Below are 15,825 nucleotides of genomic sequence, written 5' to 3'. Positions count from 1 at the left end.
GTGTGTGTGTGTGTGTGTGTGTGTGTGTGTGTGTGTATGCGTGATCTATTCTTATCACTCTTAAATATTAATTATTTATTTATGCCTGAAATTATCAAGTACCTAAAATGTTCCCAACTGAAAAAATTGTAGCCAGCAAAGCCACTACCCTAAATACCCTAAATACACTACCCTAAAGTGTGCCCTTTCTCCCCTGCAACTATCATTACCTTATCAGTACATTTATCACCTACCACTGGGCATGCTATGTTAGAAAGAAGACTGGGTAGTAGAAAATATAGTACATATTAGGCAAAGAATACAAATGCAGGTATCAAGATAGGAAATGAAGACGCAAAACAGAATTGCTTATCTCGCTGAATAGTAGGGTGAATATGGAAGTATGCATCCAGGAAAGGTTGACTTCAGCCAGATCAAGGAGGGCTTAGAAGAACAGAATAAGATGTCTCAATGTCACTCTTTGGGCCGTGAGAAATACTTCCAGGTTTGTATATGAAGGGTTGTGCCATTTTTAGACATGGTACTGTGAAGTAGTTTCATGATGCTAACTGCATTTGCTTTATTGAAGATTTTGGATGCCATGAACCGTGACTGTGGAATTCCACTCAGTCATTTGCAAGTAGATGGAGGAATGACCAGCAATAAAATTCTAATGCAGCTACAAGCAGACATTCTGTATATTCCAGTAGGTTAGTAACCCTTCACTCCTTAATTTAAAGATCAGAAGTACTAATGTTGGTTTGGGAAGAAACTGATCCTTCAGGCATATATAATTACACAGTTGTTGACATAGCTCTCTCCTCTCAGTGAAGCCCTCCATGCCTGAAACAACTGCTCTAGGAGCTGCCATGGCGGCTGGGGCTGCAGAGGGCGTTGGTGTTTGGAGTCTTGAACCTGAGGATTTGTCAGCTGTCACAGTGGAGCGGTTCGAACCTCAAATCAATGCTGAAGGTATAGCTAAAGAACAAACCTTTCAATGGAATACAATGAAAATGGCCTTCAGGTGGGGCGGATTTCTACCCTTTGATTCATTTACAAGTTATGGAGCAAAATCATTTGGCTGCTAAACATACATGCGTGAGTGGAATGTGTCCCATCTATACTATTCAAGAGAAGACTGCTTCTGCCTTGTCAATCATCTTGTCAGCCTAGGGGTGGGTTTGTTTGTTTTAAGTGAGAAAGGAAAGCCAGATGTGGTGGCACTCACCTTTAATCCCATCACTTGGGAGGCAGAGGCAGGCAGATCTCTTGTGAGTTCCAGGTCAGCCTGGTCTATATAGCAATTTCTAGACCAGCCAGTAAAACATTGTCTCCGAAGAAAAGAAAGTCTAAAACATATAAAGTGAGAAGTGAGATAAACTCTCTTAAGTAGTCTTGCTCAGGATCCTGCATCTATAATGGGGCCGCATCATTGTTTACTTTTGTGTACTTTTTATATTATAGATTTTTACCTAAAAAATCCCATTTCAGGTGTTGGTGATTGGGGGGCAGTTATGATTTGCTAATTCCTTCAATTCTGGTTTTTCCACATTATACTTCACCTCTCTGCCTATGTCAGCCCTCCCTATCCCAGCAAAAAAAAAAAAAAAAAAAAAAAAAAAAAAAAAAAAAAAAAAGGATTTTCAAAGAGGATTTTCATTTTGGAATCACCACCACTTTCTTGTGACTAGTTCCATCTTCATAGCAGATAGCCTGTCTCCCAATCTTCCCTAGCCTCATGCTAAATTTCTATTATAAACCATTCCTCAAAGAGTGCTTCAAAGAATCTCCCTCCCTCACTGTCAGTCACCACCAGGGGAATATTCCCAAATTTAGGTTCCAGTAAAGCCTCACTTTCGTTTAATGTGTGCAAGGGTTTGTTAGGAGTGCGGAGTAATCAGTTGTAAGTATTGAACTTTGAACACCTCCATTACTTGCATCTCATATGTGTGGTTTTTCCAATTCTAATTTCAGAAAGTGAAATCCGTTACTCCACATGGAAGAAAGCTGTGATGAAGTCAATGGGTTGGGTTACAACTCAGTCTCCAGAAAGTGGTAAACTGTTCCTCATTGGCTATTATTGACAGTTTTTTATTTATTAAGGACCTTTTTCTTAGTGTTAGTTTATTCAAGTGTATGGCTATTTATACTAAGCCAGGCTGCTCTGAAGAAAAGGATTATTCTATATGTAAAGTTTCTCACAGTTTTGAGAACACTTCAGAGTTTTAAACATCAAGTGGAATTACAGGTTCCTAAGTGTCCTTCCACGACAGCCTGTCATATCACTCCTCATTGATTTATTCCTGGCATGTCAATGAGTAACTGAATTTTCCAAAAGTAAAATTGTTATTTCTGATTCCTTTCTTAATGAAAAAATCAACTAGACTCTTTATTTTTCCTCTCTTTGATCATGTCTACCTTTTTGGGAGGCTTTTCTCATCACTAGAAGCAATCGAGAGGCATATTCACTTCTACATCTGATGCCAGACACTCACAGAAAGTAATCAGGCTGAGTAAACCATGATGCAATGTGAATTCCTATGAAACCAGACAGGAGGAAGTAAACTAAATATAGTAAGTTGGAAGTTTTATAATTGAGAAATGCCATTAGCAGAAAATAAAGAACTATTTTAGCTTCCAAGTCACTTAAACAGGGAAGTATTCAGGTTTAGTAAACAAACCATTCAGGTTAAATAGCTGTAGGCTTCATTTGATGACATGGTATTATGGTCCTTATCGAAATTCAAGATATGGAGTAGAATTAACAGCACACTTCATTGAAGAAGGGTTTATAAGTGAAGCATTACCCAGCTTCCAAGCCTATACTGTTAATGTGTATGGCTTCTATTTCACTGTAAGCTGTAGTTTGGGCCCTGGGTGTTCCTAATTAAAATTGTACCTTTATTCTCCCAAATAAATTTAATATGCTTTTGGTTTGAGACTGGGCTTCTTATTTTTCCTTTCTTTTTTTTTTCTTTTTTAAATATTTGTTTGCTGAGTCTTATGCACACCCCAGGCTCAGCTTCCTTTTCTAAGATGGTGGGTTAGCTTATTTTTGCTATGACTGCAGTTTTGAGACCCTGGACGATTACATTTCTCTATCATAAGTACTACTTTCCTATCACACTCCTGGGTTCTGTGTGAGCTATAACAAATGTGGACTCTGATTTCTTTGCTTATTCCCCTGAATCAATGCAATGTGAAGTTGGGTCTATGATTTCTTGGACTAGCTGATTTTTTTTTTTTTTTTTAAAGAAACAACCAGGCTGGCTTCTTCCCTCTCCTCCACTCGACACTAAATATACACGTTTTCTCTACACTATCTCTTAAAGATACAATGTTAATTTCAGATTTTCACAAAAGCAATAGATCATTTTCTACTTTTATTCCTTTTTGACAATGAATATCTAACACTTGAAAAAATGGTAAAAAGAAAATGAAAATTGAATTTCTTTCTTTTTTATTATTATTATTTTTTTAAGTTTCATTTTTTCTTTCCTTGTTTGTATGTGGTCTCATCTAGCCCAAGCTAGACAGGAACTTATTTTGTAGAAGTTTGAACTTCTGGTCCTGTCCCCTCTACCTCTGCTGGGATTATAGATATATGCCATTATGTCTAACTTTCAATTTTTATTTTCTTTATTTTTTGCTACCAGCATCAGTAGTAAAGGTAACATCATTTGTTTAGAGTTGTAATTTGTTTTCAGTCCTAGAGATTGAACCCAGCATCACACACATAAGGCGAGTGCCATATCCCAGCCCTCCCTTTGTTTTTTTTTTATATATTTTTCATTCATTTGTAAAATTACCTTATGGCATAATAGTTTTCTTTATCTCCAGCCATCTTTTTTTAATCTTGAGTAGGGCTTCATTTGCTTGAGGTGCCCTTGAACTCAGTCTGTAGTCCAGCCAGTCCTTGAACTTCCTGATTGTCCTGATCCAGACTCCCAAGAAGCCAGTATTAAAGTCTATACTGCCAGAGCCAGCTCTTAATTTTATTCTTGTTGAAGTTACACCAGTTGTTAAGCATATTTAATAGTTTTATGAAAACATTGAAATTTTTCATAGTGTCCAGTAGGATCTCTAAGCTGTGCAATTAACTCAGAATAATATTTAAGGTTTTGCTAACTATATTACCTTAAACAATATAAACTATATAATGGCAGTTTACATTCTGTGTAAGCTATATGGTAATAACAATACAGATAGAGCCCTAACCTAAGAAAAGCAAAAAGATGTTAGAATTGTTGCCTTGAATCTCACTTTCTTTAATTTATGGAAAAGATATTGTATCACTTAATTTCCAAAAGAAGTTCGTTAATATTGAAGCAAACATATTATTTGGTTTATAAATGTATTTGAGTGCATTGTAAACAAATTTAAAATATATTAAATATGATTGATTATACAGCTAATAATATGAATTACATAATCACATATATTAATATGCTAATATTATAGATGACATTTTTAGATAATGCTTTTATTTTTACATTTATACCATGTCCAGCGTAGGAGTTTCATGGTTTTGAGAGCAACCCTATTATAATGACTTGGCTTTAGATTTACAACATACCAAACACTTTGAAAGTGGTTCAAATTGGTTTGAATATATTACACAACTATATGAGAGGTCTGCATAAAATATAAATTCAATACATATGAATATATGAATACCTATGTACCATATATTTGTGACCATCTCACTAGAACAGAACTAGCTTCATCAAATGAATACTACCTAAACTGCTAGGAGCTCCACACATCTTCCTTTTTGTTGTTATTTTTCTTTTCTTTTTTTTTTTGAAACACAATCTCATATAGTTTAGGATCACCTCATTCACTATGTAGTAAAGGATGACCATGAACTTCTGGAAATTCTGCCTCCATCTGCACCACCTACTTTTTGTGGTATTGAGGAATTGAACTTCTGAGCTTTGTGCATGCTAGATAAGCAATCTACATCCCTAGCCACAATCACACCAGAACTCACTATAGGGGCAACAGAAAAATCAGCTATTGTAAGTTACAACTAATGGTTCTCTTTAAGAGAACTAGACATTTTTGTGTCTAAAATCAAACAAATTGTGATTCTACAAATATGGATATAAAAAAGTTTGTCTTTCACTTTAAAAAAAAAAAAGTAGCAAGAACAGAACAGGGAAAATGGTTTCTTGAACTCTTTATTGAAAATCCAGTTTCTAAGGGGGAAAGAAATACATGGTGAGAGAAAGTCCTTATACAAAGTAGAAACAACCATCTTTAGGCTACATAGCATAAAATATGCAAAGAATCTTTATCTGGCATATTTGAATGATGCCCTGTAGAATGACTGTATTTATTTTTGTAACACTCGGGCATTACCTTATATTCTAGGGTCTGGAAGTGTAACTAGAAAGCCCTAGGTTTAATTTTTAATACCCCCAAATGTGCTAAATAGATAAGATACACCATGTGTAGAGAAGTGTGTAAAATGTGTCAAAGAACACATTTAGTAAAAATTATATGTACAATGTTTTAAACTCATCTAAACTAGATTAATAAAACCTTTCTAATATATTCTTGGGTGAATTACATTGCTCATTTATTATCACTGGGGGAAGAATCTAGAAAGCCCAAACCCATAGCCTCCCAAAAAGCTCTCTTTGGCTTTGCCAGTGGAAAGTTGATGTTGGGCTCTGTGTGTTATGCTCTTGACTACTTCTGGCATGCTATCTGTATTGTATATTAACATTCATAAGCCTTGATATTGATTATATTTTTGATTTGAAGTAATAACTCTTTGTCAGCTTTGATGAATATGCTATTTTTATAACTTGTTTTGCTATCATGTGATTCTTAACATAAATATTGTAATTATGTGTCTCTCTTTTGGTTTGCTTGACTGGAATTCCCTTCTACTTGGATGACCACAGGTGACCCTAGTATCTTCTGTAGTCTGCCTTTGGGCTTTTTTATAGTGAGTAGCATGGTAATGTTAATCGGAGCAAGGTACATCTCAGGTTAGTTACTCTTTAAATTAGACAACTTGTATTAGTTAGCTTTAATATGTTTATTTATAACTCAGCAGAAAACTTATAGTGTTTTTCATTCTTCCTATGTTTGAAAACCCAGAAAATCAATTAAAGGCTCAATTAGTTATATCGGTTCATTTTGGGGGACAGTTAGAATTAAGGACTATGACTTCTCTTAAGCTGTATTCAAACGTTTTATCAGATGATTTCTTTGAAGGTCTTTGTGCTGCTGGCAGCTGTGGCAGTAACCAAAACCAAAAAAAGCACAAATGCTAATTTTTAACTGAAAGGAATTTCCAAATGACTGATGAAAGTTAAAGTGTAATTATGACACTAACCATCTTGGTTTTAAATGTGTATAATTTTTTTGAGACTTCTGAATATTTTCTCAGTACTAGATCCATTCTTGAAAGAGGTTTTGGTCAGAGCTTATTAGCTGAGTTTCTGTAAAACTCTAGAACTTAGTCACTTCTTTTAGTGAAAAGAACACATTTTGTGAAGTTATTTAATTATTAATTAAATGAATTCAGATTGAAATAAAATGGAAATATTCTTTGCACAGTAGCTTCTATTGAATATTCATATGAAAATAATGGCTTAGTATGTTATGGAATGCACAGTATCACCAGTACTAATTTAAACATAATTGCCCTTTTGGAAGCTACTTCTGACGATTCTTCTGTTTTTCTTCTGATTTTTACCTTAAGTGGAAAGTATTGGTTCCTTGTTGCATAGTTTCCATGAAAGTGAAACATGCTTGTATTTTCCAAACATGCTTTTATTTTCCAAGCTTTATATTTAGAGGAAAAATAAGAATAGTTCTTTTAAATTAATATTACTATTAAGTAGTAATATTTAATATGATGATGTCTGACCTTGGTTTAAGATATAAAATTTAAACTTCAATCATGTAAAAGAATATCTGCTTATGGAAAGCTGACAAGCATTTCTTTATGTTGGCATTGTCAGTTTAATGTCATATATAAATATGAAACAAACTTTTTAGCACCAGAACATGGGATTATATTTTAAGTAATAGAAAACAGAATTATTTGCATGAGAATTTAAAGTTAGATTGTATTACCTTTTCCTGTATTCTTCATATTCAATTATACTCAGGATAAAATTGTTTAATCACCTAAGTTAGACTATATTACCTTTTCCTATATTCTTGAGCATACTCAGGATAAAATTTTTAATCACCTACTTCTGTACTAACAACACCTTATTTTGGTATTAATGCTAATATGCTAAAGGCTATGTCTACAAAAACATAACAGAATTATTAGACTTTTGTTCTTTTTCCATTGCTAAGAAATGTTTAACAGAAAACTCAACATTGCCATGAGAACTTTAACTTTACAACAATAAATACTGTTTTAGAAAATACTGTTTTAGTTCTATTACTTTCTTATTATCCTGAGTATTTTTGCTATATGATGATGACCTAGAAAAGATAAGGAAGGGGAAAATAATAGCTGAAAACCTTAATTGATTTTGTTTTGTTTCTCCTTTGATACTATGGTGTGTCTCTTAGGTAAATGATATATTAAATATCAGAACTAGTAGGATTTCTTTCAGGTCACCATCTTTAGGCTTTCTTTTTGGTGACATCTGTTGAGATTCAATAGTAGTAGCCACTGTTTGCCTTTATCAAGAGTGGTAATAGTTGATAATTTTGAACTCAGCCCAGTTACATTTGTTGTTCCTTAACTATGAAGCATCAAATGTAAATAATGGAATTTATTATATAGAAAGTATAGAATTTGTTGCTTAAAATAATTGAATAATCTTTATTATTTTAACACATATATTTATTGACTGTTATGGTTTTTATCCCCTTTTAGGTATCCCATAAATAATAGCACCTCATGGATTCCCAAGATGCAAGCTCTTTAGTGTGATATGAAAATCTGACTATTCTGTCTCATAATATAATGATGCTATTCATAGACTCTGATTTTTTCACAAGCCACTTGCTGCATGATCCTCCAAGCAGACTTATGGCTTGAAATAAAGAAAATGCAGCAGAAAGAATCCTCCAGAAACATTTAATGTTTTTTTTTAACATTGACAGTTAAGATTGGGTCAGTCACCTTTGGGGCTGACCCCTGCCTTCACTGTCATGATGTCCTACACTATTCCTGTTAAGGTCTAGGATGAATTTGTATCCTGTCCATTGAAATGTGCCATCCAGTAAATTCAGATGCTAGTGGACTACTACACGTATCTAAGGAAAGGGTTTTTACTAACCTCTTCAAAATGAGTGGCTTCTTGCTTGTTTGCTTTGAACAGCTCAGATGTCTTCTTTCCTACATATTAGAAGACCACAACATCACTGGATATTTCAATGGAAACACCTAAAGAATTATTAGATAATTATTTGCTATTCTCGTTGCTTAGACATTTTCTGTACAGTGTTTGCCAAAATTGAAAATTGCCATGTGTTTTACACTGTCTCACTAATTGTCATGGCTCCTGTCTAGATCTTACAGGATAGAACACTTTTTTTTTCTGCTTTTTTTTTTTCATTTCTCCTTTTTTTATTTTTATTCTGTATGTATAACATACATGCCTATATATTTTATATGCTGAGGGTAGCCCATTTATAAATTAAGAGCACATTATATTCAGTAAGTTATAACAGGGCTGGTCTTAAGTGGACTACTATGTATATAAATTTGAGGGGGGGGGGGGCAAGCTGTATACATTTTTGGGCAACGGTTATGCATATTATTTACCAGAAGAAAATTTTCTTATAAAATCAAGCATTTGAAATTTAAGTATGTATTCAGTGTCAATCAAATAAAATGTACTATATTGTAATTTCAACTATATTTCTTACACTCTCCCATTTAATTATCTTAGCTGGAAGAAAAGCAACTGTAGCAAATAACAGTAAATACTTTTCTCAAACATGAATTCTAGTCCAAATAAAATTTTTTCCTTTGAATTTATGTTTTCCATATTTGAGCTTCTATTGAGGAACTGTCAAATTCAAAAGCTAAGTGGAAAAAAATGTGTGAATAAAGCCAATAATGTCTTTCAAATGTTATTACCCATTAACAAGATGTTCTTATTTTCTAGTATGATAGAAAATTATCTCTACTTAATGTCATAACTGGCAAAAAAAAAAAAAAAAAACTGTCATTGCAAATGCCTCACAGTGAAACCAATAAGTTCTCAAATATTTAGAATTGTTGGTCATAACTCATTAACCTAGCTTCATAACATCAATTTAAAAATATATTTGTTTTATAGTAAAGAAATAAGAAAATGATGCTTTCTAATTATTTTGTTTTGTCATTTTAGAATGGAAATATTGATATATTAATAGAAAAAGGGTTTTTTGGAATTAATGGTAGATTGTATTTCCTGTTCTGAATGTGCTGCTCATAATGATTGAATCTGCTGGGTTTTACTGATACAGCTGCTGCTTAAGTGGCATAAATATAGGAAGGTACTGTGAAATATTATAGCAGTGATACTTTTGAACTTAGTTATATTTCTACAAAGGCAAGCTGAGTTCATTGTAAATAATTGTGTAAATCACTGTTCCAGTAATTTTAAAATAACATTAATTTTTCTACAAAATGCAAGATTTATAAATGTTTGAAATTGTACCCATTAATAATTAATGGCAAGTTTACTTAAAATAAATGTACCCCTTATTTCTTATTTGCATTTCTCATTTCCAAATGAAAGTTCAGTTAACAGAGATGTTTCAGCAGACACGAAAGTCACCTTTTAGCACTTTGTTCACTTGCACTGACAGCTAATTAGCAGCAGAAGTTGTTTCAGGAATGATAAACACTTAATCATTCTGTTAGAACAGACTAGACAGTTTCTACCTCAGCGTTTTCAGAAAATACATTTTCAAGGCCAAAGGCCCTGTAGAGTCTCACCTGGCTGAGACCTATATATCTCTATAGGCTTCATCCTTTGCCTCAGCTTCTGTCTCGCTGGTTAGTCACTGAGGTCTGGAACACTATTGCTCTTTCATACTAATGCCAACATCCCCACCTTTTGTTCTCCAATTGATCAGTAAAATAAATAATGCATTAGTGCTTTTTCATTGGTATCCTTTTTTTTTCTGTTTTGAGACAGGGTCTTGCTATGTAGGCCTGACTGTCCTGCAACTCACTATGTATATCAAGCTGGCCTTGAATTCATAGAGACCTGCCTGCCTGTGTCTCTTCCAACTGCTGGGATTAAAGACATATGCTACCATGCCCAAAATAACAAGTCTTTTTAAATTTTTCTTGTGGAGTATTAAAATTAAGTAGTGTTTACATTTTCCTCATGTCTCTTTGTCTTTCTGTCTCTACCCCCACCGCCACCCCCTGTGTGTCTCAGTTAAGGTTTCATTGCTATGAAGAGACACCATAACCAAGGCAGCTCTTATAAAGACTGCTACCAGGAGAAACTGTCTCACAGGCAGCTAGGAGGAAGGTCTCTTCCATTCTGGGCAAAGCCTGAGCATAGGATTTCAAAGCTTGCCTACACAGTGACACACTTTCTCCATCAAGGCCACACCGACTAATAGTGCCACTCTCTGGGCTTCAAACCACTACAGTGTGTGTGTGTGTGTGTGTGCGTGTGCGTGTGAGAGAGAGAGAGAGAAAGAGAGAGAGAGAGAGAGAGAGAGAGAGAGAGAGAGAGAGAGAGAAGAAGAAGAAGAAGAAGAAGAAGAAGAAGAAGAAGAAGAAGAAGAAGAAGAAGAGGATGTGTTTGAGTTGTCTTCTAATGTAGACCATACTCAGCTGAACACACAGTGATTGATCCTCCTGCTTCAGCCTCCACTGTATAAATTTTTATTCTCCATTATTAAACATGATAAATCTTAGTTTTTAACTGCTACATAACACATTCACAAGTGAATTTTGTTTATGCAAAGTATTTAAATTACCAGAACACATATAAAGAAATTGGATGAATAAAATATAATAATATAATCACAAGAAAATGCGTAGCTTTGGAAGAAAATGAGGACACTGTCTAGAAACAAATGGAAACATTTAGAATGTGTAGAAAAGCAAGTTGCATATTCCTGGATAAGTGTGCCACCTTTTTTTTTTTTTAAATAAAAGGTAACATGAAACATGTAACTTATAAACAAGTACAGGTTTAATTGAAAGGAGTATTTTAATATCTTTTTTATTTAAAATTGCTAACACTTATCACTTTAAGTACATATTAATGTAGATAGGTTGCTTATGTTTATTTTAAATTAATATCCTCTAATTTTAGGTTTATTTTAGTAAATACAAATATCAACTAAATTTTTGGTTATCCCTTCTAAAAATCTTAAAAGTAAAAATTACACTTGACTGGGAGCTGGAGAGATGGCTCAGTGGTTAAGAGCATGAACTGCTTTACAGAGGGCCCAAGTTCACTTTCCCAACTCACAGGTGCCTGTAACTCCAGCTCCAGGACATCTTACGCATTCTTATAGGCTCCATGGGCATTTGCACTCACATGTACCACCTACACAAACACAAAATTAAAACTAAAGTATTGTTACACATTATTGAAAAAAATTACATTTCTATGGTGACCAGCAGGCATAGACACAGAGACAAAATCAAATCATTAAAGCACATCAAATCCTGAACATATCAATTACGGCAAACCCTAATATATTGTGTAAAACAATACAAAAGCCACACATTAAGTATACCAAGCCAATTTGAAGATGCTATTCATTGCAGCACTAAGCCATTGCCCCCTATTTTTCTTGTCTGGGGTTAACATACAAAGAACAGGGTTAAATTGTCACATTTGTCCTCTAGTTTGTCACTTCTGCCAAATACAATCCCCCTTCTGCTTTTGTGTTACATATAGTTTGTCGCCCTCTCCTAGTTACAAGTCCCACCTTTTAAAAGACTTCTCTCTCCCTCATCCCCAAAGTAAATAAAAATAAATTACAATGTATTACAATGTATTAAGTTGTATTTTCTCTTTAGTTAAATAATATCACTCTCATGTGGCAAAAAGTGACTTTGACAGTTATCTTTTGCATATCCATAAATAAATGTTCTCTTGATAGTCTAAAGAGCTACAAACAATACCTGACAACAGCAATTTAATGTCTGTTTTAGGAGAAAAGCATTAAAGTCCTCCTGCATTGTAAGCCTAATTTTCTGGTGTAAGTAAGCAAGGTCACTACATTAGCCTTTTTGTTTGTTTGTTTTTCGAGACAGGGTTTCTCTGTGTAGCCCTGGCTGTCCTGGAACTCACTCTGTAGACCAGGCTGGCCTCGAACTCAGAAATCCGCCTGCCTCTGCCTCCCAAGTACTGGGATTAAAGGCGTGCGCCACCACCGCCCTACATTAGCCTTTAGTAGAACGGTGTAAATACCAATGAATACATGTCTTAAATTTGATAGGACATAATAGAATGCAATCATCAATTCAAATGTAACAAAAAAACCTAAATATATTTTAGCCCATCATTTGGTAGTGAGAAATCAATCTTGTCAACTTCACAAATCAAGGTCAGGACGGTTGGAAGTTTAAGAAAAAGACATTAAGTATGTCCTAGTATTTGGGATAAAGATCTTTAGAATACTGTCGTTCTTGCTTAAAGAAATGTGATACAATCCACATCAATCTGCTACTGTATTTGAAGCTGGTGGACCATGACTTTCTTAGTTTGTTGGGGTTTACAATTAATTTTAGAGGTTGGGTTCATGGCCATCATTGCAGGTAGTAGGCAAGCATGGCATTGGAACAGTAGCTGAGAGCTTGCATCCTTGTTATGTAAAAGTAGAAGGCAGAAAGACAGATGTTGAAATGAAAGATTTTAAAACCTCAAAATCTGCCCCCAGTGACACACCTCGTCTAACAAAGCTATACCTACTAATTCTTCCCAAACTCTTTCACCTACTGGGGACCAAGAATTCAAACACAATTGGGCCATCTTCGTTTTTAAACCACCACATTCCGCTTCTTGCCTCCCATAGACTTGTAGCCACATAATGTACAATACATTTAGTTCAAGTTCAAAAGTCCCCGTAGTCTACCTCAGTCTCAAGTCCGAAGTCTCTTCTAAGACTCAATGCAACCTCTTCATTATAACCCCTGTAAATTAAAAAAGCAAGTTACGTACTCCTAACATATGGCACAGAATATGCATTACTATTCCAAAAGAGATGAAAGGGGACATAGTAAGGAAATGCTGAACCAAAGCAAGATTGAAACCCAGAAGACTAAACTCCTGTAGCTCCATATCTGATATCAAAGAACTTAGCCACACTCTTCCACCTTTGCTGACTGTAGCACACCTCTTTCTTTGGCTGGTTCTCCTCTCTATATGCAGCTCTATATGGCAGATAAACCAAAGAGCAGACATCTTCAACATCTTGGGGTCTCCAAAACAATCCATGCTCCACTTTTACAGCTTCACACAATGCTACTTTTGGGCCTCAATGCAGGGATTCCCCTGCCTGAGTCACAAATTCATCTTCTTGCATGGCCTGAAACTTGTCCCTCTCCTGGGATTACATTTACACAAGCTTTGGTTGGTGATGCTTTTTAGGACCAGAAAGTCCCTCAGGCAGGAGGCAGAGAGAAAGCTAACTAGGAACAAGGGCTTTTGAAACCTCAAAGCCTACCTGTATTGAAACACCCCCTCATCCTTCCCAAACAGTTCCACTGACTGGGTTACAAGCACTCAAATGTATGAGCCAGTGGAGCCATTGTCATCCAAATCATTATAGTGACCTTATGGTACATGTGTATCCTATCTTTCTATTAAAGACAAACAGGGATAAAAATGTAGCTCAGTAACAGGACACTTGGCAAGAACACATGAAGCCCTGTGTTCACCAAGCAACACAAAATATGCAAATAAATTGAAACTGCTGAAAAATACAAATTCTCTGTTCCTTTTTTTAAAGGAGGAAAGGTTTTGTTTTGGGTTTTGGCTTGTAATTACAAATTGCATTTGTTTGGGGGAAGTCAAGGCAGGAACTAAAGCAGTTAACCACACCACATCCACTGTCAAGAGCAAAGAAAGAATAAAAGACATTCTTGCTTGCTTAATACTCCAGCTTGCTTTCTCCACTCTTATACAGTGCAGGACTCAGCCTATGAAATGCCCACAGTAATCTGGGTCTTTCCACATGAATTAACAAGACAAACCTCCATAGGGTAACTTAGTCTAGACAATTTCTAGATCAAAACTCCCTTCAAAGGTCAAAACACAAATGCTCATTTGTGCTGATCTTTTGGATACAGAATAAAATAATACTATGTCACCAAAAAACAAGTTGGAAAGTGTGAGCAAGCAACACATGCACATGTGTACACACACAGAGAGAAGTCATTTTAAATCTTAGAATATATACTATCAATACTTGTTAATATACTAATTACAAAATTAAAAAATTTTAAACTTCAATCCAAGGCCAGTGTACATGAATTTTTATAGAAACATTAATCATAATAGCTAGAAAGAAAATAGCAGAAATGATCTAACCACTGATGAGTCAATAAGCAAAAGTTATATGTATGCACAAAGGAATAGTCATCAAAATGTTAAAAACATCTTGAGTCTTAAAATACTATGCAAAGTAAAAGCAGATAGACAAAACTGCCACGTGTAGTATGACTGTTTATATGCAACGTCCAGAATTGGCAAATGTGTAGAGACAGAATGTAGTTTTTTATTTAAATTTCTAAGTACTATATATCATTTCTATCTCTCTCTCTCCAACACCCCCCATATGTCTCAATTTCACTCATCCTTGAATTAATGACCTACTAAAACCATTTAGTGTTGATTATATGTGTGTATGTTTTTAGGGATGAGAGCTTGGGATTGGACAACTTACCAAAATGGATTCTCGTCTTAGCTGGCATTGCTTGCCTACAGTTCCTTACCTAGGGTAGGGCCTTGTGAGATTTTAACCATGCACATTGCCATGTTGATTGGTGCTGTCATCATGCAGATGCCATTTAGGCAACCATATTGTTGAGATCACATGGCTGCAGTTTCCCTGTCAAAAAATAAAACACACTTAGCAGCAGGCTTCCAGGTCTTCTGTCTCTTAGGATTCCCTCCCTCCTGTTCTGAGATGTCCCCCAAACTATTGGTTGCAGTGCAGATGTGCCAACTGGGACTGGCCACCAAAATTGCTTTAACAGTTGCAGGTATCCATGATAGTAACCATCAGCTGTTAAATCAAGTTCCTTGGATGAGGAGTGAGAGCTACATTTATTTGTGGGTAAAAGGATAAGTATTTAAAATGCAGTTAGAAATTAAATTGCTTTAGGAAAATGGTGGTCATAGTTTTTCCTCTAAGGTCTATGCCCTTTCCAACTATGAATAGCTGGCTAAGTTTATAGTACCAGGTATGAATTCCTCCCTATTGATCAGGCCTTAATTTCTTTTTCTTTATTTTTAAATTTTTATTGTTCTCCCATGTATTACATCCTGCCTACAATTTCCTCTCTCTCTCTCCTCCCCAGTCTCTCCCTGCCACCTCACTTATACACCAGACCCACCCCAGTCCACCTCCCTTCAGAAAGGAGCAGGCTGGCCTCCCAGGGCAGGCCTAAATTTCAAATAGAAAGATATTGGTTACCTCCAAAATAATAATGCCACTATTATACCACTGGCAACATCTTGCCAGGCTAATCATTGTTGTGGTTCACAGACCTTATATCTGGTGTTTGCATAGTAACTTCTTGGTGGCATGGGAACTAGTCCTCAGGAAGAAAGTTTTCAGGTCAGTGACAATTAGAGTCCTCCAAGTCCTGTGCCCAGCGTGTGTTTAGTATTCAGCAAATAGGTCTTACTTTCAGATAAGACAATGGGAGGTAATCAA

The 15,825-nt window shown here is 35.3% G+C and overlaps 1 protein-coding gene across 6 annotated transcripts in view; it reads left to right on the top strand.

Moving 5' to 3' along the window:
* Positions 1-10,292, top strand: part of Gk (glycerol kinase) — a 73,423-nt gene extending 63,131 nt beyond the window's left edge. For 4 of the 6 annotated variants that reach the window (XM_076918511.1, XM_034485385.2, XM_076918512.1 and 1 more), the window contains 5 exons: positions 569-689; positions 808-951; positions 1,954-2,034; positions 5,895-5,981; positions 7,841-10,292. In XM_076918511.1, coding sequence (XP_076774626.1) covers positions 569-689; positions 808-951; positions 1,954-2,034; positions 5,895-5,981; positions 7,841-7,851 — 444 coding nt within the window. In that variant the 3' untranslated portion in view covers positions 7,852-10,292. The remainder of the gene's footprint in view (positions 1-568; positions 690-807; positions 952-1,953; positions 2,035-5,894; positions 5,982-7,840) is intronic. The other 2 variants (XM_076918513.1, XM_034485387.2) reach the window with 1 other exon arrangement.
* Positions 10,293-15,825: the final 5,533 nt, after the last annotated feature.

The sequence above is a fragment of the Arvicanthis niloticus genome, chromosome X (genome assembly GCF_011762505.2).
Source record: "Arvicanthis niloticus isolate mArvNil1 chromosome X, mArvNil1.pat.X, whole genome shotgun sequence".
In the NCBI taxonomy this organism is placed as follows: domain Eukaryota; kingdom Metazoa; phylum Chordata; class Mammalia; order Rodentia; family Muridae; genus Arvicanthis; species Arvicanthis niloticus.
Note: the sequence above shows the minus strand (reverse complement) of the source record. Positions and strands in the feature narration are given on the sequence as shown.